The sequence below is a fragment of the Scyliorhinus canicula genome, chromosome 1 (genome assembly GCF_902713615.1).
Source record: "Scyliorhinus canicula chromosome 1, sScyCan1.1, whole genome shotgun sequence".
Taxonomy (NCBI): domain Eukaryota; kingdom Metazoa; phylum Chordata; class Chondrichthyes; order Carcharhiniformes; family Scyliorhinidae; genus Scyliorhinus; species Scyliorhinus canicula.
In genome coordinates, this window is record NC_052146.1 from 305,139,863 (window position 1) to 305,163,813 (window position 23,951).

A 23,951-nucleotide genomic window follows, 5' to 3' on the forward strand; every position below is an offset into this window, starting at 1 on the left:
GGGGTGTGCAGTAAAAATTCAGGCCCGGCCGGTGAAGCCACATCACATGAACAAATTAAAAATATATACTTGCTGTATCCTATCGGGTGATCGACAAAGCTGGCAAGGGGGATTAGGGTGGATAGCTCTTTTTTGGTTGCACAGATACAGTGGGGTGAATGGCCTCCTTCTGTGTTATAAATTGCTAAGATGGAATATGACATACTTTCTTTTTTGTCAGATTGATTGAAGGATAAATATTGACCAGGGAACTGGGCAGAACTCCTCCACGATTCATCAAAGTAGAAACAACGCCTTGGTTTAATGTTGTACCCCCTGAACCGGTCCCAATGCCCCAGGAATCTGAAACCCTCCCCCTCACAGCCACATATTCACCCAATATATCCTGCTATCTTTACTCTGACTAGCATATGGCATTGGTAATAACCCTGAGATCACTACCTTTGAGGTCCAACTTCTCAACTTTCTTCCTAACTCCCTTTAATTTTAAGAGGTCCTCACCAGAGGGAACAGACTCTCTGGAGCTAATCTATCAAAACCTTTGATTATTTTAAGCACCTATCATCCATCAACCTACAGAACGCAAGGGAATACTAACCAAATGTATCCAAATTTTCACAGAATCCCGCAAGAAGCTTGCCCTTCGGCCCATCGCATCCATAACAGCCCTTTAAACGAGTTACCCAATTTGTATTAACCTCCAGCTTATTCCCCTTAACCGTGCAGCCTTGGCATCATCCCAGTGATCCCGAAATAATCTGCCCACTGGATTCAAAACATTCCAAAACTCAAACGCAGAGAGTTTCAATTATTCATTTAAAAATAGCAGCAATTTTAATTTTTTACTTTTTCCAGTGCTGAAAATGCTGCTCCTGTCCCCAAAGCTGCCCTGTGCCATAGGTAAAGGTCATTTTCCAGTAGCTCACCCAAGTGGTTACCTGGCTGTTAATCGTCTCAATCGAAAGCAAAATAATCGTGGACATTTATTGTAGCCACACAAAGCAAGCAGATGTCCCAAAGTTTATTTTCTCAACAGTGAAGCAGAGAAAGGAACTCAACTGAAGTCTCTTTGCCAGCAACCCCCGCCCCCACCACCCTGTTTCCCTTGTTTCGACAAGTTTGTTCATTTCTATCAGAGGAAATGATAGTGAGGAAATGGCCACATTCTCCCAGGGCGTTGGCTCATGCTGATAAGGGGGGCAGTTACTAATTTGAGTACAAAAGGAGGAAGGCCAGCCACGGCAGAGTTTCCACCCCAACAAACAGCTCCAGTTTCAAGGAAAATTTATTTCTCCTCGCTGTGAGGGGGCTTCTCACCATCTCCCCTTCCTTTCAACTGGCTGGGCTGAGAGCTCAGACTGTCCAGAAATATCCACTCTGCTGGAATGATCATGGGCAGCAACAACACAGCAAATGCGACAGTGACTCACAAATTACCTGACAATTTCTTTGGTAAGTTACTCACAAACTCGGGCTGAGATAAGATGGAAAAGAATTGGGCTTTCTTTTGAAAGGTTTAGATTGAAGTATTTGAGCTGAATTGCAAGGTTCTCAGCACATTCTTACTCCTCCCCCCCCCCCTTATTCACACTTTTCCCCAACGCTCATTCATTTCCAGTATCTCTTCCCAGTCTACATCTTCACTTTCCTCTACTTTCATTCTTTCTTTCATTCTCTCTCTCTCTGTTTCTCGCACCCTCTATCTGTTACTCTACAACTTTCTTTGCCATTTAAGTGTGCTCCATGGTATTCTCTTGGGTACTCTGACCCTCTCATTTTCCATTCAATCCCTCTTGTTTGCTTGGTATTGAGTGGCACAGTGGCACCGTGGTTAGCACTGCTGCCTCACAGCGCCAAGGACCTGGGTTAAATTCCAGCCTCAGGTGACTGTGCGGAGTTTGCACATTCTCCCCGTGTCTGTTTCCTCCAGGTGCTCCAGTTTCTTCCCACAGACCAAAGTTGTGCAGGTTAGGTGGATTGGCCATACTAATAATTGCTCCCTAGTGTCCAGGGATGTGCAGGGTAGGTGGGATTATGGAGATGGGGTTGGGGAGTGAGCCGAGGTAGGCTGCTCTTTCGGAAGGTTGGTGAAGACTTGAGCCGAATGGCCTCTTTCTGCACTGTAGGAATTCTGTGTGATTCATCTCCATTATCGCAATTTCTTTCATGGTCACCCTGCCTCTTTCACTTCCCCTGTCTCTCACACTCATTTATTCATCCACTCCACATCTTCCTTTCTTTCTTTCTGCCTCGACTCATTGTTGTTTGCCTGTCTCTCACTCGCATACTCTCTGCTGCAGAGAGAAAATTGAGAGATGGCATTTCAGGTGTTGTGGGCTGTAACCATCCAAAGATCTGAAATGATCTCTTCCAGTTCTGAATATTCTGATGTTCTAATAGTCCCTGACATGTTTCTATGCCATGATATCTTTCAGTCACTCCTTTTCCATTTGTTTGGCTCTTTCACACACTCTCTCACACACACTCTCTCACACACACTCTCTCACGCATTCTCTCTCTCTCACACTCTCTCTCACACTCTCCTTTATACACACTCTCTCACACGCTCTTACACACACTCTCTCTCACGCATTCTCTCTCTCACACACTCTCCTTCATACACACTCTCTCACACACACTCACATACACACTCTTTCTCACGCATTCTCTCTCTCACACACTCTCCTTCATACACACTCTCTCACACACTCTCACATACACACACTCTCTCACGCATTCTCTCTCTCACACTCTCTCTCACACTCTCCTTTATACACACTCTCTCACACGCTCTCACACACACTCTCTCTCACGCATTCTCTCTCTCACACACTCTCCTTCATACACACTCTCACACGCTCTCACACACACTCTCTCTCACGCATTCTCTCTCTCACACACTCTCCTTCATACACACTCTCTCACACACTCTCACATAGGCACTCTCTCTCACACATTCTCTCTCTCTCATACTCTCTCTCACACTCTCCTTCATACACACTCTCTCACATACACACTCTCTCTCACGCATTCTCTCTCTCCCTCACTCTCTCTCTAAGAAGTCTTACAACACCAGGTTAAAGTCCAACAGGTTTGTTTCAAACACTAGCTTTCGGAGCACTGCTCCTTCCTCAGGTGAATGAAGAGGTATGTTCCAGAAACATTTATATAGACAAAGTCAGAGATGCTAGACAATGCTTGGAATGCGAGCATTTGCGGGTAATCAAATCATTACAGATCCAGAGATAGGGGGTGATCCCAGGTTAAAGAGGTGTGAATTGTCTCAAGCCAGGACAGTTGGTAGGATTTTGCAAGTTCAGGCCAGATGGTGGGGGATGAATGTAATGCGACATGAATCCAAGATCCCGGTTGAGGCCGTACTCATGTGTGCGGAACTTGGCTATAAGTTTTTGCTCGGCAATTCTGCGTTGTCGTGCGTCCTGAAGGCCGCCTTGGAGAACGCTTACCCGGAGATCAGAGGCTGAATACCCTTGACTGCTGAAGTGTTCCCCGACTGGAAGGGAACATTCCTGCCTGGTGATTGTCGCACTCTCTCTCTCACATACTCTCCTTCATACACACTCTCTCACACTCTCTTTCACACATTCTCTCTCACTCTCTCTCACACTCTCACTCACATTCTCCTTCATGCACACTCTCTCTCACACACTCTTTCACACACACTCTCTCACACACTCTTTCACACACGCTCTCTCACACACTCTCTCTCACACTCTCTCACATTCTCTCTCTCACATACTCTCACTCTCACACACTCTTTCTCACACTCTCGCTCACTCTCTTTTTCACACACTCTCTCTCTCTCTTTCACATTCTCTCTCTCACACGCTCTCTCTCTCACACACTCTGTCACACACTCTCTCTCTCACACACTCTCCCTCACACACACTTTCAGCCGGATTCTCGGTTTCAGAGACTAAGTGCTGGCGCCGGGACTGAATCGAGTGAGTTGTACGACCCTGAAAACGGCGCTGATCCCAGAGTGAATGGGGACATCATATTGGGTTAACACGGGCACCACGAGGAATTAGTGCCATTCCAATGATCGCTGGCATGTGATTCACCAGGGTCGGGATTGGCATTCAATAGCCTGACAAACAAGAGCTGCATACAGGCACTCCACTCCTAACACACACCCATCCCAACAAACAAGATGGTACTGGTTTCGCTGGAGCACGCCCATCCATCCCATTGATGGGCCAGCTGAGACCAAAGGGTACCTCGGTGGGTAGCCTGTGGAACGCCCATACCACCCGTGGCGCTAAGTTTACAGTGGGCAGTCAGCAGTGTGCAGCTGCACGGCTGCCTTGCTCACTCTCGCACACTGCGGTAATGGTGTTCCGTGCCCGTCAACCCCGACCCCATAACCCATCTCCTGGCCAACCCCCACTACTCCCCCCACCCTGGCCTTGACAGAAGCCCTGGCCAGCAGCACTCTATAGCAATGGACATTTTCCGTACAACCCCCCCCCCTCTCCCACGGCGCCTGTTTCCTGATTTTAAACATCACAAATGCATCTTGGCATCTGTAATTCCTCTTGACGGAGGGGGAGCACCGCGGGAGGCCCGGAAATTGCTGGGTGAGGCCCATAAATGATATGTAATGCCGTTTACTGTACAATGTGGATGCCCACACCAGCGTGCGGTGTGGAATGTATTCACGCTGTCAAGGTACCAGAGAATTGCATTTCGTCGCGTGCTCGGCGCCGGCCTTGTTTTTCAGCCGATCGCATTTCTCGATTCCGAAGTCACTGGCTGGTGAATCCAGCCCACCCATACACACCGGGCTGGATTCTCTAATTGCCGACACCAAAATTACGCTCTGCAATTGGCCGGCGAATCCATTTTTACGCCAAAATAGGGGGCGGTGCGTTTTCGCACGTTCAGCCCCCTGAAAAACAGCATAACCGCTGAGTACGCCGCACGCCGTTGGGACGGCCTCAGGATGCCACCTGAGGCCCTCCCACGATGCTCCGCCCCCGATGGGCCGACTTCCCGATGGCGTGGGGCGCATGTGCTCACCTTTCGGGGACCTCGCATGGCGGTTACGGACTGTGTCCAGCTGCGCCCCTGCCGAGGGGGGGGAGCCGTTCCGCTGGCTGGGGGGTCTTTGGGGGCTGGGGGGACTGGGGAGGGGTTGTCTGGGGTTGGCAAGGTGGGTTACAGGCGGGAACTATCCGGCTGGCCAGGTCCACTCGCGGTCAGCGCCAGGTTCTATGGCACGGCCGCCACAGGCCTCCACGTGGGCTTGCACGGCCATGGATCCGGCAACTTTCTGACCTTATCTGCAGGGAAAGCCGGGGCTTTACGTGGTATGATTTCCAGCCCACCACCGCACGGAGCATCGGCGCGGCTGTGGCACCAACGTTTTGGTCGTACGACCAGTCACATGCTCCAGACATAGCTTCAAAATCAGAGAATCCAGTCTCTCTTACACACCCTCTCTCACTCACACTGTCTCTCTTACACACCCTCTCACTCACACTGTCGCTCTTACACACCCTCTCACACACACTGTCACTCTTACACACCCTCTCTCACTCACACTGTGTCTCTTACACACCCTCTCACACACACCGTCACTCTTACACACCGTCTCACACACACCGTCACTCTTACACACCCTCTCACACACACCGTCACTCTTACACACCGTCTCACACACACCGTCTCTCTTACACACCGTCTCACACACACTGTCTCTCTTACACACCGTCTCACACACACCGTCACTCTTACACACCCTCTCTCACTCACACTGTCTCTCTTACACACCCTCCCATAAACACCGTCACTCTTACACACCGTCTCACACACACCGTCACTCTTACACACCCTCTCATAAACACCACCGTCACTCTTACACACCGTCTCACACACACCGTCACTCTTACACACCCTCTCACACACACTGTCTCTCTTCCACACCGTCTCACACACACCGTCACTCTTACACACCCTCTCTCACTCACACTGTCTCTTACACACCCTCTCACACACACCGTCACTCTTACACACCCTCTCACTCACACTGTTTCTCTTACACACACTCTCACACACACTGTCACTCTTACACACCGTCTCACACACACCGTCACTCTTACACACCCTCTCTCACTCACACTGTGTCTCTTACACACCCTCTCACACACACTGTTTCTCTTACACTCCGTCTCACACACACCGTCACTCTTACACACCGTCTCACTCACACTGTCTCTCTTACACACCCTCTCACACACACCGTCACTCTTACACACCGGCTTACATACACTGTTTCTCTTACACACCGTCTCACACACACCGTCAGTCTTACACACCCTCTCACACACACTGTCTCTCTTACACACCGTCTCACACACACCGTCACTCTTACACACCCTCTCACACACACTGTCGCTCTTACACACTCTCTCTCCCACACTGTCACTCTTACACACCCTCTCACACACACTGTCACTCTTACACACTCTCTCTCACACACCGTCACTCTTACACACCCTCTCACACACACTGTCTCTCTTACACACCGTCTCACACACACCGTCACTCTTACACACCCTCTCACACACACTGTCGCTCTTACACACTCTCTCTCCCACACTGTCACTCTTACACACCCTCTCACACACACTGTCACTCTTACACACTCTCTCTCACACACCGTCACTCTTACACACCCTCTCACACACACTGTCACTCTTACACACTCTCTCTCACACACCGTCACTCTTACACACCCTCTCACACACACTGTCACTCTTACACACTCTCTCTCACACACCGTCACTCTTACACACCCTCTCTCACACACCGTCACTCTTACACTCTCTCTCATACACACTGTCACTCTTACACACTCTCTCTCACACACCGTCACTCTTACACACCCTCTCACACACACCGTCTCTCTTACACACTCTCTCACACACCGTCTCTCTTTACACACCCCCTCTGTGCCCCTAAACCAGGGGCTGGTTTAGCTCACCAGGCTAAATCGCTGGCTTTTAAAGCAGACCAATCAGACCAAGCAGGCCAGCAGCACGGTTCGATTCCCGTACCAGCCTCCCCGGACAGGCGCCGGAATGTGGCGACTAGGGGCTTTTCACAGTAACTTCATTGAAGCCTACTTGTGACAATAAGCGATTATCATTTTTTTCATTTTTTTTCTCTCACACACACTGTCTCTCTTTACACACCCTCTCACACACACCGTCACTCTTACACGCCCTCTCTCACACACCGTCACTCTTACACACCCTCTCACACAAACTGTCTCTCTTGCACACCGTCTCACACAGACCGTCTCTCTTTACACACCCTCTCTCACTCACACTGTCTCGCTTACACACCCTCTCTCACACACCGTCTCTTTACACACCCTCTCTCACACACACCGTCTCTCTTTACACACCCTCTCTCACACACCGTCACTCTTACACAACCTTTCACACACACCGTCTCTCTTTACACACCCTCTCTCACTCACACTGTCTCTCTTACACACCCTCTCACACACACACCGTCTCTTTACAGCCTCTCTCACACACACCGTCTCTTTACACACTCTCTCACACACACCATCTCTCTTACGCTCTCTCACACACACCGTCTCTCTTACACACCCTCTCACACACCGTCACTCTTACACACCCTCTCACACACACCGTCTCTCTTTACACACCCTCTCTCACTCACACTGTCTCTCTTACACACCCTCTCACACACACCGTCTCTTTACACCCTCTCTCACACACACCGTCTCTTTACACACTCTCTCACACACACCGTCTCTCTTTCGCACCCTCTCACACACCGTCACTCTTACACACCCTCTCTCACACACACCGTCTCTCTTACACACCCTCTCACACACCATCACTCTTACACACCCTCTCTCTCACACACCGTCTCTCTTTACACACCCTCTCACACACCCTCTCTCTCTTTACACACCCTCTCACACACCGTCTCTTTACACACCCTCTCACGCACACCATCTCTTTACACACTCTCACACACCGTCACTCTTACACATCCTCTCACACACACCGTCTCTCTTTACACACCGTCTCCCACAGACCCTCTCCCACAGACCCTCACTCACACACCCTCTCTCACACACCCTCTCTCACACACCCTCTCTCACACACCCTCTCCCACAGACCCTCTCCCACAGACCCTCTCCCACACACCCTCTCCCACAGACACTCTCTCACACATCCTCTCACTCACACCCTCTCTCACACACCCTCACTCACACACCCTCTCTCTCATACCCTCTCTCACACACCCTCATTCACACACCCTCTCCCACAGACCATCTCCCACACACCCTCTCCCACACACCCTCTCCCACAGACACTCTCTCACACATCCTCTCACTCACACCCTCTCTCACACACCCTCACTCACACACCCTCTCTCTCATACCCTCTCTCACACACCCTCATTCACACACCCTCTCCCACAGACCATCTCCCACACACCCTCTCTCACACACCCTCTCCCACAGACCCTCACTCACACACCCTCTCCCACAGACACTCTCTCACACACCCTCTCTCACACACCCTCTTTCTCTCACACCCTCTCTCACACCCTCACACACACACCCTCTCTCTCACACCCTCTCCCACACCCTCTCTCTCACACACCCTCTCTCTCTCACACCCTCTCCCTCTCACACACTCTCTCTCTTACACAGTCTCTCACATCCTCTCTCTCACACACCCTCTCCCTCCCACACACTCTCTCTTACACACTCACTCTTACACACACATTCTCTCGCTCACACTCTGAATTTAATTTTTGTTGGTCTGCAAAATAAGTGGCTTGAACACTGATCATACCCATCTTGTGTGATACAGCGCCAACATCAACATGTCGTTGTCTAGAACATGTTTTGGCAGAACATTTTATGTTTATTGCTGTTGTAACCAAATTATCAAAACAAAACTGCCTTCTAAAATCGAAAACTTATGATGCAGTTTTGACACTTCATTGAATGTCCACTTACAGATTTAGACTTGTACCTGTTTGACTGTTGGCTTTGATCTGACCTCTAACCCAACTCTACAGCTTGGATTCCTATTTGAAACAATGGTCAGAATTTTACCAGGTGGCAGAGGACCAGCAGCCCCAGCTACAGAAGTCAGGGGCGGGCCTGCCTCCACAGGGCCCCAAAACCCTCAGCTGATTTAACAGTTGTCAGGCTGCTCATAGGCTCGGCTTGAGTTTCCTGCCCCCATCTGAGAGGAACTCCCACCGGTAAAATCTGCCAAGCAGTCAGATGGCCCATAGCTCTCCAGACAGACCCAGCAGTGCCACCAGGATCTGTGGCTGCTGCTGGAACTGCAGACAATCCACCATGAGGCGCAGTACTTGAAGACAGGTACTGAGGTGAGTGGAGGGAGTTTCACCAGGGTCAAACAGGTAGGCCCCAGCAAGAGGGGAGAGGGTCCGTCTTCTGAGGATTGTGGGTTGTAAACAAATTGACCCAGTGCATTCTTCTCCACCACCCACACTCTTGCCCATTCCCAACTCCGACCAAAGAAGACAATGACTCTTTAAGGAGGCTATCAAATTGCAAGCAGGAGACAGTTGCGCATTTCCTGGGCGGTTTGGGGCAATTTGATTTCCTGGAGGTATATGTAATAATTTAATTTTGAAATCCAGATCACAAGAGATCTGAAAAGGCTTTGTAAATTTCTCCGTAATTCCATACAAATGCACCTTCTCAGATTCTTATGGTCTAAACAAGGATTCCACCCTTCAGGACACAATCAAACAGGTCGGGTCATCGCTCAAACATATTTTTCAAATAGTTGAGTCAATCGAAGAAATGTATTTTTATTGGCGAGAATTTTGTAACCTGAAATGCCCCAGCAGGCAGATTGGATAAACTTACATAACCCAGGGTGACACTGTCTGTACAGAGGGAGCGCTGCACTGTCAGAGGGTCAGTACTGAGGGAGTGCTGCACTGTCAGAGGATCAGTACTGAGGGAGTGCTGCACTGTCAGAGGATCAGTACTGAGGGAGTGCTGCACTGTCAGAGGGTCAGTACTGAGGGAGGGCTGCACTGTCAGAGGGTCAGTACTGAGGGAGTGCTGCACTGTCAGAGGATCAGTACTGAGGGAGTGCTGCACTGTCAGAGGATCAGTACTGAGGGAGTGCTGCACTGTCAGAGGGTCAGTACTGAGGGAGGGCTGCACTGTCAGAGGGTCAGTACTGAGGGTGTGCTTCACTGTCAGAGGGTCAGTACTGAGGGAGTGCTGCACTGTCAGAGGGTCTGTACAGAGGGAGCGCTGCACTGTCAGAGGGTCTGTACAGAGGGAGCGCTGCATTGTCAGAGGGTCAGTACTGAGGGAGTGCCGCACTGTCAGAGGGTCAACACTGAGTGAGTGCTGTACTGTCAGAGGGTCAGTACTGAGGGAGTGCTGCACTGTCAGAGGGTCAACACTGAGGGAGTGCCGCACTGTCAGAGGGTCAGTACTGAGGGAGTGCCGCACGGTCAGAGGGTCAACACTGAGTGAGTGCTGTACTGTCAGAGGGTCAGTACTGAGGGAGTGCTGCACTGTCAGAGGGTCAACACTGAAGGAGTGCTGCACTGTCAGAGGGTCAGTACTGAGGGACTGCCGCACTGTCAGAGGGTCAACACTGAGTGACTGCTGTACTGTCAGAGGGTCAGCACTGAGGAGGTGCAGGACTGTCAGAGGGTCAATACTGAGGGAGTGCCACACTGTCAGAAGGTCAGTACTGAGGGAGTGCTGCACTGTCAGAGGGTCAGTACTGAGGAGGTGCAGGACTGTCAGAGGGTCAGTACTGAGGGAGTGCTGCACTGTCAGAGGGTCAGTACTGAGGGAGTACTGCACTGTCAGACGTTCAGTACTGAGGAAATGCTGCACTGTTGGAGTGTCAGTAATGAGCGAGTGCTACACTGTCAGAAGGTCAGTGCTGAGGGAGTGCTGCACTGTCATAGGGTCAGTACTGAGGGAGTTCTTCACTGTCAGAGGGTCAATACTAAGGGAGTGCTGCACTGTTAGAGGGTCAGTGCTGAGGGAGTGCTGCACTGTTAGAGGGTCAGTACTGAGGGAGTGCTGCACTGTCAGAGGGTCAGTACTGTGGGAGTACAGCACTGTCAGAGGGTCAGCACTGAGGAGGTGCAGGACTGTCAGAGGGTCAGCACTGAGGGCGTGCTGCACTGTCAGAGGGTCAGTACTGAGGAGGTGCAGGACTGTCATAGGGTCAGTACTGAGCGAGTGCTGTACTGTCCGATGGTCAGTACTGAGGGAGTGCTGTACTGTCCGATGGTCAATACTGAGGGAGTGCTGCACTGTCAGACGTTCAGTACTGAGGAAATGCTGCACTGTTGGAGTGTCAGTAATGAGCGAGTGCTGCACAGTCAGAGGGTCAGTACTGAGGGAATACAGCACTGTCAGAGGGTCAGCACTGAGGAGGTGCAGGACTGTCAGAGGGTCGGTACTGAGGGAGTGCTGCACTGTCAGAGGGTCAGTACTGAGTGAGTGCTGCACTGTCAGAGGGTCAGTACTGAGGGAGCACTGCGCTGTCAGAGGGCCAGTACTGAGGGAGTGCTGCACTGTTAGTGGGTCAGTATTCAGGGAGTGCTGTACTGTCCGATGGTCAGTACTGAGGGCGTGCTGCACTGTCAGACGTTCAATACTGAGGAAAGGCTGCACTGTTGGAGTGTCAGCACTGAGGGAGTGCTGCACTGTCAGAGGGTCAGAACTGAGCAAGTGCTGCCCTGTCAGAGGGTCAGTACTGAGGGAAGGCTGCACTGTCAGAGGATCAGTACTTTGGGAGCGCTGCACTGTGAGAGGGTCAGTACTGTGGGAGTACAGCACTGTCAGAGAGTCAATACTGAGCAAGTGCTGCACTGTCAGAGGGTCAGTACTGAGGGAAGGCTGCACTGTCAGAGAGTCAATACTGAGCAAGTGCTACACTGTCAGAGGGTCAGTACTGAGGGAAGGCTGCACTGTCAGAGGGTCAGTACTGAGGGAGTGCTGTACTGTCCGATGGTCAGTGCTGAGGGAGTGCTGCACTATTAGTGGGTCAGTATTCAGGGAGTGCTGTACTGTCCGATGGTCAGTACTGAGGGAGTGGTGTACTGTCCGATGGTCAGCACTGAGGGAGTGCCGCACTGTCAGAGGGTCAGCACTGAGGGAGTGCCGCACTGTCAGAGGATCAGTACTGAGGGAGTGCTGCACTGTCAGAGGGTCAGTACTGAGGGAGTGCTGCACTGTCAGAGGGTCAGTACTGAGGGAGTGCTGCACTGTTAGTGGGTTAGTATTCAGGGAGTGCTGTACTGTCCGATGGTCAGTACTGAGGAAAGGCTGCACTGTTGGAGTGTCAGTACTGAGAGTGTGCTGCACTGTCTGAGGGTCAGAACTGAGTGAGTGCTGCACTGTCAGAGGGTCAGTACTGAGGGAGTGCTGCACTGTCAGAGGGTCAGTACTGAGGGAGCGCTGCACTGTCAGAGGGTCAGTACTGAGGGAGTGCTGCACTGTCAGAGGGTCAGTACTGAGGGAGCGCTGCACTGTCAGAGGGTCAGTACTTTGGGAGCGCTGCACTGTGAGAGAGTCAGTACTGTGGGTGTACAGCACTGTCAGAGAGTCAGTACTGAGGCAGTGCCGCACTGTCAGAGGGTAATCCAGCTCTTTATCAGTCCAATGTTGTGAACCAGTATTAATCCAGCATCCAATCTCATCAAAACAAATAGTCTCTCTATTGTCACTTTGCTGTTGGTGGGATCTTACTGTGTACAAGCTGTCTGCCAATTTTCCTGCATTACTCTAGTGACAAGCATTGGAGAAATGCTGAATTGTGAAGCACGTCCGGACATCCAAAGCAAATGTTTGTTTTCCTTTTGCAATGAGGGCCAGCGTAGATGCTGAATGGGAATGCCTGTGTTCTGAACAGAGGTAATGGGGGCGATACCCCAATTCTGGGCCCAAGAGTTTGCGCCGTTGTGAACGCCGTCGGGTTTCACGATGGTGCAAACCGGGCCCGGTTACGTACGATTCTGGCCCCCACAGGGAGCCAGCACGGCACTCGAGTGGTTCATGCCACTCCAGCCTCCTCTCACGGCATCAAATGGGCGCCGCGCCAACCCGCGCATGTGCGGTCGGGCCAGCTCAATCCTGCCCATAATACCATCCTGCGCTTGCACGGGGGACTTCTTTAGCGCGCCGGCTCTGACTCAAGATGGAGTCGGTGTTCAGGGGCCAGCCGCGCCAGAAAGTAGGCTCGGGGGGGAGAGAGGCCGGCCCACCAATTGGTTGGCCCCGATCGCGGGCCAGACCCCATCGGAGGCCACCCTCCCCCCCCCCCCCCCCCCCCGGGTGAAGAAGCCCCCCACAGGCTGCTCCCTGACCATTCCTGCAGAGTTCCCGCCGGCAGCGACCACGGGTGAATGGCGCCGGCAGGACTCTGTTGTATCAGCGCGGCCGCTCGGCCCATCCGGGCCGGAGAATCGGCAACTCTGCCTATTCCAGCGGCCCGCTGCCGGTGCCAAGCCAAAGGCACTGCCGCAAATGGCGCTGATTCTCCGCACCTCGGAGAATCGCGCGCCGGTGTCGGGGCGTCGTGGCACGGCTGTGGCGATTCTCCGGCCCAGCGCGGGGCTCAGAGAATCGCCCCCAATGTCTCTGCCTGCCATTGCAGAAACATCTTATGGTTCAAAGTAGGCAACACGCCCATATATATATAAAATGTGAATGCCACAATATCAGCCAAGCTGTAAAATGTAGCAGTGTCACAGGGAGCAAGTTGGAGGGTTCAAGGTTTGGTGGAGAGGTTGCACAAGAGCTTTGTATCAACAGGAAACAGGGTGTATACAACAATTTGTTCAGCAGTTGCAGAGAAAATTGTTCCATTCTCCGCACTCTCTCGAGCATTAAATTACACACGGGGTTGGTGGGTCACACAGCCCTGCGTTGGAAGTTAGCTCAGGAAATAGTTTTACTGGCTCTGTCACACAAGCTTGCTAAATGCTGGCTTCCTTGTCAACTATCTGGCTCAGTAGATAGTGTACTTGCCTTCACATCTGAAGTATGTGAATTTACTTACTGTTAACCCAATTGTGACAGGAATCCAGGTCCACCCTCTGCTCATGGAATGCATCACTCCCGGAGGTGCCATTCTATAGGTCAGAGGTTAAATTGAGGCCCTCTCTTTTTAATCAAGTATTTGTTAACAATCGCACGGTTTGAAAAAGATCAGAAAGATTGCCCGCAGTGTGTCTTGGCCAACAAGTATTCCTCCCTTCAGCAACATTGGCAGAAGCCAGTCAACCTCAGAACATTGTTGTTTGTCAGATCTTGCTGCTGACAAAATGGCCGCCGGGTTTCTCTCCATAACAATAGTAATTAATTCCACATGAAACTTTTTCACCTGGATTAATTTTTAAAAAACTTGGCAGTCAAAACTAATAACACCCAAGAGGTTACAAAATAGTATGAAATAGGATAGAATACAATCCGTCTCAATTCCAGTCAGCAGGGCACAGCACAGGCTGAACATAGGAGAACAAGGGCAAGAGGCCCAAAACTGGCCCAGGAAACGCTCACTGAGCCTGAATGCGTAGGGCCAAGACAAACCTGATATTGGGCCACGCTTGGTGGAAATGGCGAGGTGCAGGTGACTGCAGAGGCATCTCAAAGTTTGAGGCCTGGCGACTTCTCACCACCAACCTTTGGGTTCTTTATCCACCCCAATCCTTTCCCTCACTTTCTCACTGCCGCTTCCACCCTCACCTTGTCGCTCCCCATTCTCTCCCCTCACTCCCCATCCTCCCACTGCCTCCCAATCATTTCCTCATTTTCCCGATCACTCTCCCAGAACCTATCTGCTCTCAAAGCCAAGACTGCAAAGATGGGGAGGGAAGCAACTGGACTGTAAATAATCCTGGCATTATTATCATAGGGATATTATCTAGACAGATATATGAACGGGCGGGGAACAGAGGGAAGTAGATCCTTGGAAAATAGGCGACAGGTTTAGATAAAGGATCTGGATCGGCGCAGGCTAGGAGGGCCGAAAGTCCTGTTCCTGTGCTGTAATTTTCTTTGTTGTTCTTTGTTGGATGCCTGGCAGCTTCAAATCAATGCTCCACTTGGACAGAAATTTCAAATCATTCAAACTAAAAGTGAAAATAGTGGAAAAGAGAGTTTGGAATGATGATTTTGGCATGAATACAAAAACCTCTAGGAATTACCTCCATCTTTCCTCAGTGATAAATGAAGCCAGTGTCAAGCTGTTCTTGTTGGTCTGTCTCTCCCATAGCCATTGTAAAGATAGCTGCCTCCAACTAAAGGAAGAACTTACATTCATATAGCGCCTTTCACATCCTCAAGGAATCCCAAAGTGCTTTGCAACCACAGTTTTCCTCCCGCGGTCCAAAGATGTGCAGGTTCGGTGGATTGGCCATGCTAAATTGCCCTTAGTGTCCAAAAAGGTGGGGTTATTGGGTTACGGGGATAAAGTCTAGGTGGGAGCTTAAATAGGGTGCTCTTTCCAAGGGCTGGTACAGACCCGATGGGCCGAATGGCCTCCATCTGCACTGTAAATTCTATGATTCTGTGAGCTCCTTGAGTGTTGTTGGATCTGCACTCATCCAGGCAAGTGGAGAGTATTCCATTACACGCCTGACTAGTGCCTTGTAGATGGTAGACAGGCTTTGGGGGGGTCATGAGATGAGTCACTTATTGCAGAATTCAGGCTGCAAAATAACTCAACACATATCGCCCTCTCCTGAAAGGTTAGAGTCTTGGAGATCACTCCTTAACTGCTTTCCCCTCTGCACACAACCCCTTTACAAAGGTCAGTTTCCGTTTTGGCCTTTGCCTCCCCGGTGGCCCGGAGATGGATTTTGCTGGGATGGAGGGACTCGGAGCCTCCTAAGTCAGGAGTGTGGGTAAGAGACATGGCAGGGTTTCTCAGGCTGGAGAAGATTAAGTTCGCCTTAAGAGGTTCAATTCAGGCTTCACTCAGAGGTGGCAGCCGTTCATCGACTTCTTTAAGGAAAACTGACCGTCAGAAGAACATAGAACATAGAACAGTACAGCACAGAACAGGCCCTTCGGCCCTCGATGTTGTGCCGAGCCATGATCACCCTACTTAAACCCACGTAACCCGTATACCCGTAACCTAACCCAACCCCCATTAACCTTACACTACGGGCAATTTAGCATGGCCAATCCACCTAACCCGCACATCTTTGGACTGTGGGAGGAAACCGGAGCACCCGGAGGAAACCCACGCACACACGGGGAGGACATGCAGACTCCACACAGACAGTGACCCAGCCGGGGATCGAACCTGGGACCCTGGAGCTGTGAAGCATTGATGCTAACCACCATGCTACCGTGAGGCCCCACCTCACGGGGGGGGGAGGGGGGGCATGGCAGTGAAGAATACGGGTAGGGAATCTAATATATGGGTAGTCAGGTGGTCGTGCAGGGGGAAGTTGGGTATGTTACTGTGAGGTTGTTGAGTGTGTCGGACCGCTCGGTTGGTTAGTGTTAAAATGTTAAAATTACAAACGCTTCAATAAAATGTTTTCTGGAAAAAAAAGGTCAGTTTCAAACCAATCGACTTAAAAAAGAGGCCGCCCCACACCGATAGCGTGTTCTCAGCATGCTGAACAAGCAGAGAGTGTGAGTCAAGATTGGATGGGGAAGTGGTGGTTTAGCCACTCATCATATTTGACCAAAAACATGCCTTGCTGGGGGCCCTATTGCATGTATTTGTGAGTGTGTGTGTGTGCAGGTGAACGTGTGTAAGTCACTATGTGTGTATGTGAACCCAATAGTATCCTCAATGTTTTGTCCAGGAAGTAAAGGGATGAAAACTCTAACTGCAAGTTTCCAGAACTGATCTTAAAGCAATCGTCCTGATCTGTTGTAAAAGAAAAATACTGGACATCGAAAATAGAGATTAAAAAATACCGGAAAACCTCAGCTGGTCTGGCCGCATTTGTGGTGAGCGAAACAGAGTAGACGTATTGAGTCTATACGTCCGGTGTTCCTTCACTCAGTCGGCAAGCATGACCCTGATCTTCCTGTTGCTGACCATTTCAATTCACCCTCTTGCTCTCTTGCCCACATTTCAGTCCCTTGCCTGCTGCAATGTTCCAGTGAAGCCCAATGCAAACTGGGAGAACAGCACTTCATCATTAGGGGCAGCACGGTAGCATTGTGGATAGCACAATTGCTTCACAGCTCTAGGGTCCTAGGTTCGATTCCGGCTTGGGTCACTCTTTGTGCGGAGTCTGCACATCCTCCCCGTGTCTGCGTGGGTTTCCTCCGGGTGCTCCGGTTTCCTCCCACAATCCAAAGATGTGCAGGTTAGGTGGATTGGCCATGATAAATTGCCCTCAGTGTCCAAAATTGCCCTTAGTGTTGGTTGGGGTTACTGGATTATGGGGATAGGGTGGAGGTGTTGACCTTGGGTAGGGTGCTCTTTCCAAGAGCCGGTGCGCACTCGATGGGCCGAATGGCCTCCTTCTGCACTATAAATTCTATGAATCTGCTGTTGAGGCACTTTACAGCCTTCTGGACTTAACATTGAGTTCAACAACTTCAAACCATGAACTCCGTCCTTCATTTTGATACTGTTCTTTCTCGGAGTGCCATTGTAACTGGTTGTTGTGTTTTGCTTTCATAGAGTGCTTAGTCAGCTATTAAACATTCTGCTATTTAACCTTTATGCCACTATTACCACTTCCTTTGGTCTTCAACACCATCATTTACATTCACTTTGTCTTGTGCCCATGGCACCTTTAGCAAATCTCTCCTTGCTCCCACCTATCACTGACCTTCTACTTTGCTCCACCCCCTGCTAAGTTTAAACCCTATCATATCTCTACCCCTCTTCAGCTCTGAAGAGGAATCGTTTTGACTCGAAACATTAACTCTGTTTCTCTCCCCACACATGCTGCCAGACCTGCTGAGTTTATCCAGCATATCCTATTTTCAGTTCTTGTCTATTTAGATAATACTTCACTCAGAGTCAATTCAGAGTCACGAGCTTGGCGTTTCTGGATTACTTTTTTCTCAATCTTTCTGTCTTTATTCTCAACGTCCTGAAGGAAAGCAACACCTTTATAATCAGCGTTATCCTTTTCAAACAGAGATCCAGACCCAACTCAAAGCAGTTTCAAGGAGATTGGAATTCATCTTGTAGTTGGGGTGAGGGGGGTATTCATTAAGATTTCACTTTGAGTTGATGGGATTTTAGAATCAGGGTCCACAGACATGTTGTAACCTTGTCCCCGTCAAAGACAAATCTGACCATTGCTCTTCAGAGCTTTAGTCCCAACCCAGAAATGTGTCCGAATGTTCCTGTGTTGATGCTTCCCTTTCCAGATAGAAACCTTTTGAGTGGGATGGCTAATTTCATGTCGGCAAATGCAAAGGCCTCAATCCCAAGTTCGAGACTTGCTGGACCCAAACATACTTCAGAAAGAACCAATGTAGAGAACGGGATCGAATTAAGAATATGACAACACAACAACAGGAGTGGGCCATTCAGCCCCTTAGTGTCTTCTACACCATTCAATAAGGTCATGAATGACCTTCCACCTCAACTTAATTTCCCCCCCTATCCTCACGACCCCAAAATGATTCCTGAACATTGACCAAGCAACAAAATAGGAATGGTGTGTGACTTGAAGATGGTGGTATGCCCACAGTACTCTGGTGTGGGAGGGGCCCCAGCAGGAGGTGCAATGATACTGACCTTGGGAGAGTTGTTGCTGTGCATCTTGTAGATTCTGTAGCCAGAGTGCACTGGTGGTGTACATAATAGGCATGGGGCTGGATTTCACAGCCCCCCCCCCCCCCCCCCCCCCCCCCGCCGCTGACAGGATTTACCAGTCCAAGCAAAGTTTTTATTAAAGTATTTTTATTGAGGTTTTGCAGAATTCTTCATAATAAAACAGTAGTAACAATAATAACAAAACAAACTACAGTGAATATTAACATAGTGTAAAAAGAAAATATACAATAACAATTAAATAGACATTACCCCACACGACCCAGTCTTCCCACACCATCCCACCAAAGTCAATGGACGTTTGATCTGCTCTCTGTATTTTACAGCCCAGCCCCCACCACGATGGAGGTCATAAAATTCCACCCGTTCAGTCCAGTGAGAGGTCGAGAAACAAACACATGCCATGAATGGCATTGAGTTTATTACGTGTTATCGTAGCTGCTCCCATCCAAATGAGTGTCGAGCGTTCCGTCAGTCACTGCTTTAAAGGAAATTGGATACGTACCAGAAAGGGAAAAATATTTACAATGCTACAGGGAAAGTTTTGGCGGTGGGGGGTGGGGGGGGTGGTTGAGGTTAGCTTGCAGCATGGGATCGATGGACCGAACGGCTTTCTCTGCCAGAACCATGATCACACTGCTGACTTGCATCTGGTGGATAATGGAGAGGCTTTGAGGCATCAGGATGTTGAACCATGACAGCTGAAGACGATACCTCTCAGCCCCTGAAGCCGAAATTACAGACATTGATGACTTCAGCCTTTTCCTGTGTTAGTCACGTTGATTTGTGTTGATAGTGAATTTATCAACAAGTCCTTGGCTGTCTCAGGAATTTCCTGACATCTGGTGCATGTACATGGCTGCAGGAAGATGAAATAATGAAACAGTGCCACAGTCCAAACACACCATCTATGCTTGCCAGATTGAAGAAATAATTACTGAACACAACTTTGTTACTCACCAATTTAATGTTTTTTTAAAATGTTTTTTAATGTCCTGGTTTGGAGAAGGCACGGTGATGAAAATCCACCGTGTAAGACACCGCCAAAATGGTAAAAGTCCAGACCAGCAGATTGTGTTAATTGTGGCTCAGTGAGAACTGCTGCCTTGCAATCATCACCACAGCCCAACTCCGGCATCACCACATCACCACGGTCATCGTGTGTCCGTGCCCCAGTCCAAACACTTCAACGCAAAACCTAGGCTCACACGCCAGTGGAGTGCTCCATCATTGGAGATTTGTTTTCAGTTAAACTGAGACTCCATCTGCCGTCTTAGGAAAATGTAAAAGATTTCAGACCACTCACCAATTTGTGATTGATAAGTGTTCTCCAAGTGTGTAAATAGAAGTCTAGATGTGGCCAATTGCATTTCCTTTTTTTAAAGGAATCATAGAATCCCTACCGTGCAGAGGAAGGACATCCGGCCCACCAATCTGCACTGACCCTCTGAAATAGCACTCCACTCAACTTCCCCGACCCTATTTCTGTAACCCCTTAACCTAATTTATGCATCCCTGGACACTAAGGGGAAATTTTAGCATGGGCAATCCACCACCTGCACATCTTTTGACTGCGGGAGGAAGCCGGAGCACCCGGAGAAAACCCATGCAGACACGGGGAGAGCGTGCAGACTCCGCACAGACAGTCACCCAAGGCCGGAATTGAACCCGGGACCTTGGCGCTGTGAGGCAGCAATGCTAAACACTGTGCCATCGTGCCGCCCCATTTCTGATTATTTAATTAGCAATAGACACTGCTCTAAGTTCTTCACATGGATGTGAACTTTTAACATTTGTGTTTGTTCTCGATGAAATTGTTAATGAACTGTGAATGTGAGAGTGTTTTATGATCAATGTGTCTGCTTCACTTCCATTGACCAGTGAGCAAAAATACACAGGCAAAGTACGTTTACTTTGCTGCAGAGAGCTGTACAGGCTGGGTCATTAAGTATCTTCAAGGCTGAAATAGACAGATTTTTAATCAGTAAGGGAATCAAGGGTTGTGGGTATAAGGCGGGAAAGTGGATCTAAGGATTATTACATCAGATTAGTCATGATCTCATTGAATAGCAGAACAAACTCGACGGGCCAAATGGCGCTAGTTCTGCTCCCAAGTCCTCTGGTCATATTTACTCACATAGTGTACATGAGGTGTTCTCAAGCATCAGCATAGTCATACCTCTGGCTAGTCCAAAATCTTTCACCAGTGATGAAAATGCAGCCATTCACACTCTTAATCTATTCTTCCTTCTTCACCTGTCTCTGTGGGCTGGATTCTCCGATCCCTGACGCCAAAATCGTGTTCGGCGAAGGGGCGGAGAATCTGTTTTGACGCCAAAATCTGGGGTGGCGCTGTTTTTCAGATACTCCACCCCCTGAAAAGCGGAGTACAAGTACGCCGCACGCCGTATTGACGGCCTCAGGCCAGTGCCTGTGGCCCGACCCGCGATGCTCAGTCCCCGACCAACCGAGTTCTCAACGTGGGACATGTATGCTCACATCGTTTGGAGACCCCGCATGGCGGCTGCGGACTCAGTCCAGCGCCGCCACAGTCGGGGCCGGGCTGATCCGCGGGCGGGGGGGGGGGGGGGCTTTATTCTGGGCTGGGGGCACTGAGGGGGGGGCGGTGTGGGCCATGCGAGCCAGTCGAGGGGGGGGCACCATTTTTGCGGTCCAGGCCCGCAGGCTGTGAAGCACAGCACGGCAGCTGCAGTCCGCCGCCGTGCGCATGCGGGGCCAAGGACCCGGCAATGCTCCGGGCCGTATCGGCAGCTACAGCTGGGAGCACTACGCTGCCTGGCTGCTCGTCCCCTCCGCCCCCCTCCCCACAGCAGGAAATCGGTGGTCATTTTGCGCCAGTTTTCCTAGCGTAAAACACCATCGTTTTCACGCTGGCATGGGGACTTAGTCTCCCAAACAGAGAATCCAGCCCTGGGTGTCTGACAATGGCTGTCTTTATTCTAAGGTTTATCATCCAGGAATCCCACCGGTCCATCAGTAGAGGCAGCGTCACCTGGTTTATAAGATGCATCAAATTAGATCAAAAGAAAATAAAGCAGAAAAGCAAAGAGAATTTGAATGTATCACATCCAAGCTTCCCCTATGGAGGAACTTGAGTTTTTTTCAAGCTTGGTTTCAGTGTCAGGGAAAAAGTGCACACTGGGTTTCTCTTTCATTCGTTTGAACCTCTGACCATTCTCGAGGGATTCAGTAAACTCAGGAGGGCCATAGAAACGATAGAGGAAGACTGGTCAATGGAACATGATTTACAAATATTTTTTCCATGGCAAGTGGTCACCATGGGCAAGACCAGTAATTCAGAGGCCTTGGCAAATATTCCGGGGGCAGGAGGTGGAATTTAGGTCTAATTAATAAATCTGGAATTAAAAGCTCAGGAATGACGACGATGAAACTATCTTCGATTGTCAGAAAAACCCACCGGGTTCACTGATGTCCTTTAGGGAAGGAAATCTGCCGTCCTTACCTGGTCTGACCTTCATGTGACTCCAGACCCACAGCAAAGTGGTTGACTCTTAATGGCCTAGCAAGCCACTCAGGTCAATGAAGGGTAATTAGGGATGAGTCATGAATTAGGGATGACCTACTTCCACTCCGAATTTTTATGCTGGCTTTGCCAGGAATTTTGCCGAGAATTAAAAAAAAAGATATGGAGTCGAGGTGCATTGAGTTGAGCTGCAACGATGATCTAAAGCAATGAGAGGATAGGTTTGAGGGGCTGAATGGCCTACTCCTATCTGGAGTGTTTGCTGCATTTTGTTTATCTTTCGGATTTCCAGCAGCCGTGGTGGAACTCGCCTCAGGTGGGATGCCTACTTTCTGTCTCCCTCTCCCTCGAGGCTGGGATTTCCCAGTCCCGTCAATGGATGGCATCGTCAGGCAGGCTGGATGAGAAAATTTGGAGAGTCCATTGAAACGTCAGTAGCTGCTCTCCAAATTTCTCGTGGACTTCTGGGGTAGCTATCCTCCTTTTCTACTGTTCTGGTAACCCCACCTAACCTGCACATCTTTGGACACTAATGGAAAATTTATCATGGCCAATCCACCTAACCTGCACATCATTAAACTGTGGGAGGAAACCGGAGCACCCGGAGGAAACCCATGCAGACATGGGGAGAACGTGCAGACTCCGCACAGAAAGTCACCCAAGGTCAGAATTGAATCCGGGTCCCTGGTGCCATAGTGCTCACCACTGTGCTACCTTGCCTGCCCCCAACCACATGACGATGGCCGTCTCTGGCAGGGTCTCTGACCCATTGCGTATAACCCACTAACTCAATGTAATTTTCAATGACTCATAATCCTCTCACCTCTTGAGTCAGGATGTTGTCAGTTCACTTTGCTCCCTGCAGTTGTTGAAAAATTGTTTCTCAATTTCCAAGTAATCTTTGGATGTAATGAACCGTGGATTACATGGAGATTTTTGTATAAGTACAAGTGTTTTTTGTGTATTTAACATTCGAATGTAGGTATTACCTTCAATCACTTGAAGTCGAGTGAGTCACATTTAGTGGGTAACAGTGACTCCTCTGAGTCAGAAATCGGTTCAAATTTCACTACAGATGCTTGAGCACCAAATCCAGGCTGACGCAGTCAGTGCTGAAGGAGTGCTGCACAGGCAGAGGTGCCCGTTTTTGGGTGAGACATTGAATTGCATCCCTGGTAAATTGGTTGCTGCATTTCTGACACGACAACAGTGTAATGTAATGCCCCACCTTCAAAGAGTGGAGCCCAGAGGCAGGGGAACTGTGTACTCAGGCGACAGGGTGTGGGCATGTGATCCCACTGCCTTCCTGCCTCCACCCCCCCCCCCCTCCCCCTGATTAAATCCAGGGTGGCAATGCTTGCATGCGACCTCCTGCCTGTCAGGTTTTCCTGTGACCTTCTGAGGTGAGGGGTTGGTCCTTTGTTCTGTATCCAATTGAGGAAGGTGGGAGCCGCAAAAAGCCACCTCTTCCCTTGCTGATGAATCCCCTCCTCCCCCCCCCCCCCCCCCCCCCCACCCGCCAAGGCTGGCAGACCCCCTCCCCTTCTTGGGAATCCCAACCACCCCCACTTACCTCAAACAGAGCCATTCTTCTGGGAAGGCCCCAGTTGCAGTACCAGCAATGGCCA

At 50.0% G+C, this 23,951-nt stretch overlaps 1 protein-coding gene across 2 annotated transcripts in view; it reads left to right on the plus strand.

The window, feature by feature from the left end:
• The first annotated feature begins 1,248 nt into the window (after positions 1-1,248).
• myct1a (myc target 1a) overlaps positions 1,249-23,951 on the plus strand; it is a 99,808-nt gene continuing 77,105 nt past the window's right edge. For both annotated transcript variants that reach the window (XM_038816920.1, XM_038816912.1), the window contains exon 1: positions 1,249-1,452. In XM_038816920.1, the coding sequence (XP_038672848.1) occupies positions 1,386-1,452 (67 nt within the window). In that variant the 5' untranslated portion in view covers positions 1,249-1,385. The remainder of the gene's footprint in view (positions 1,453-23,951) is intronic.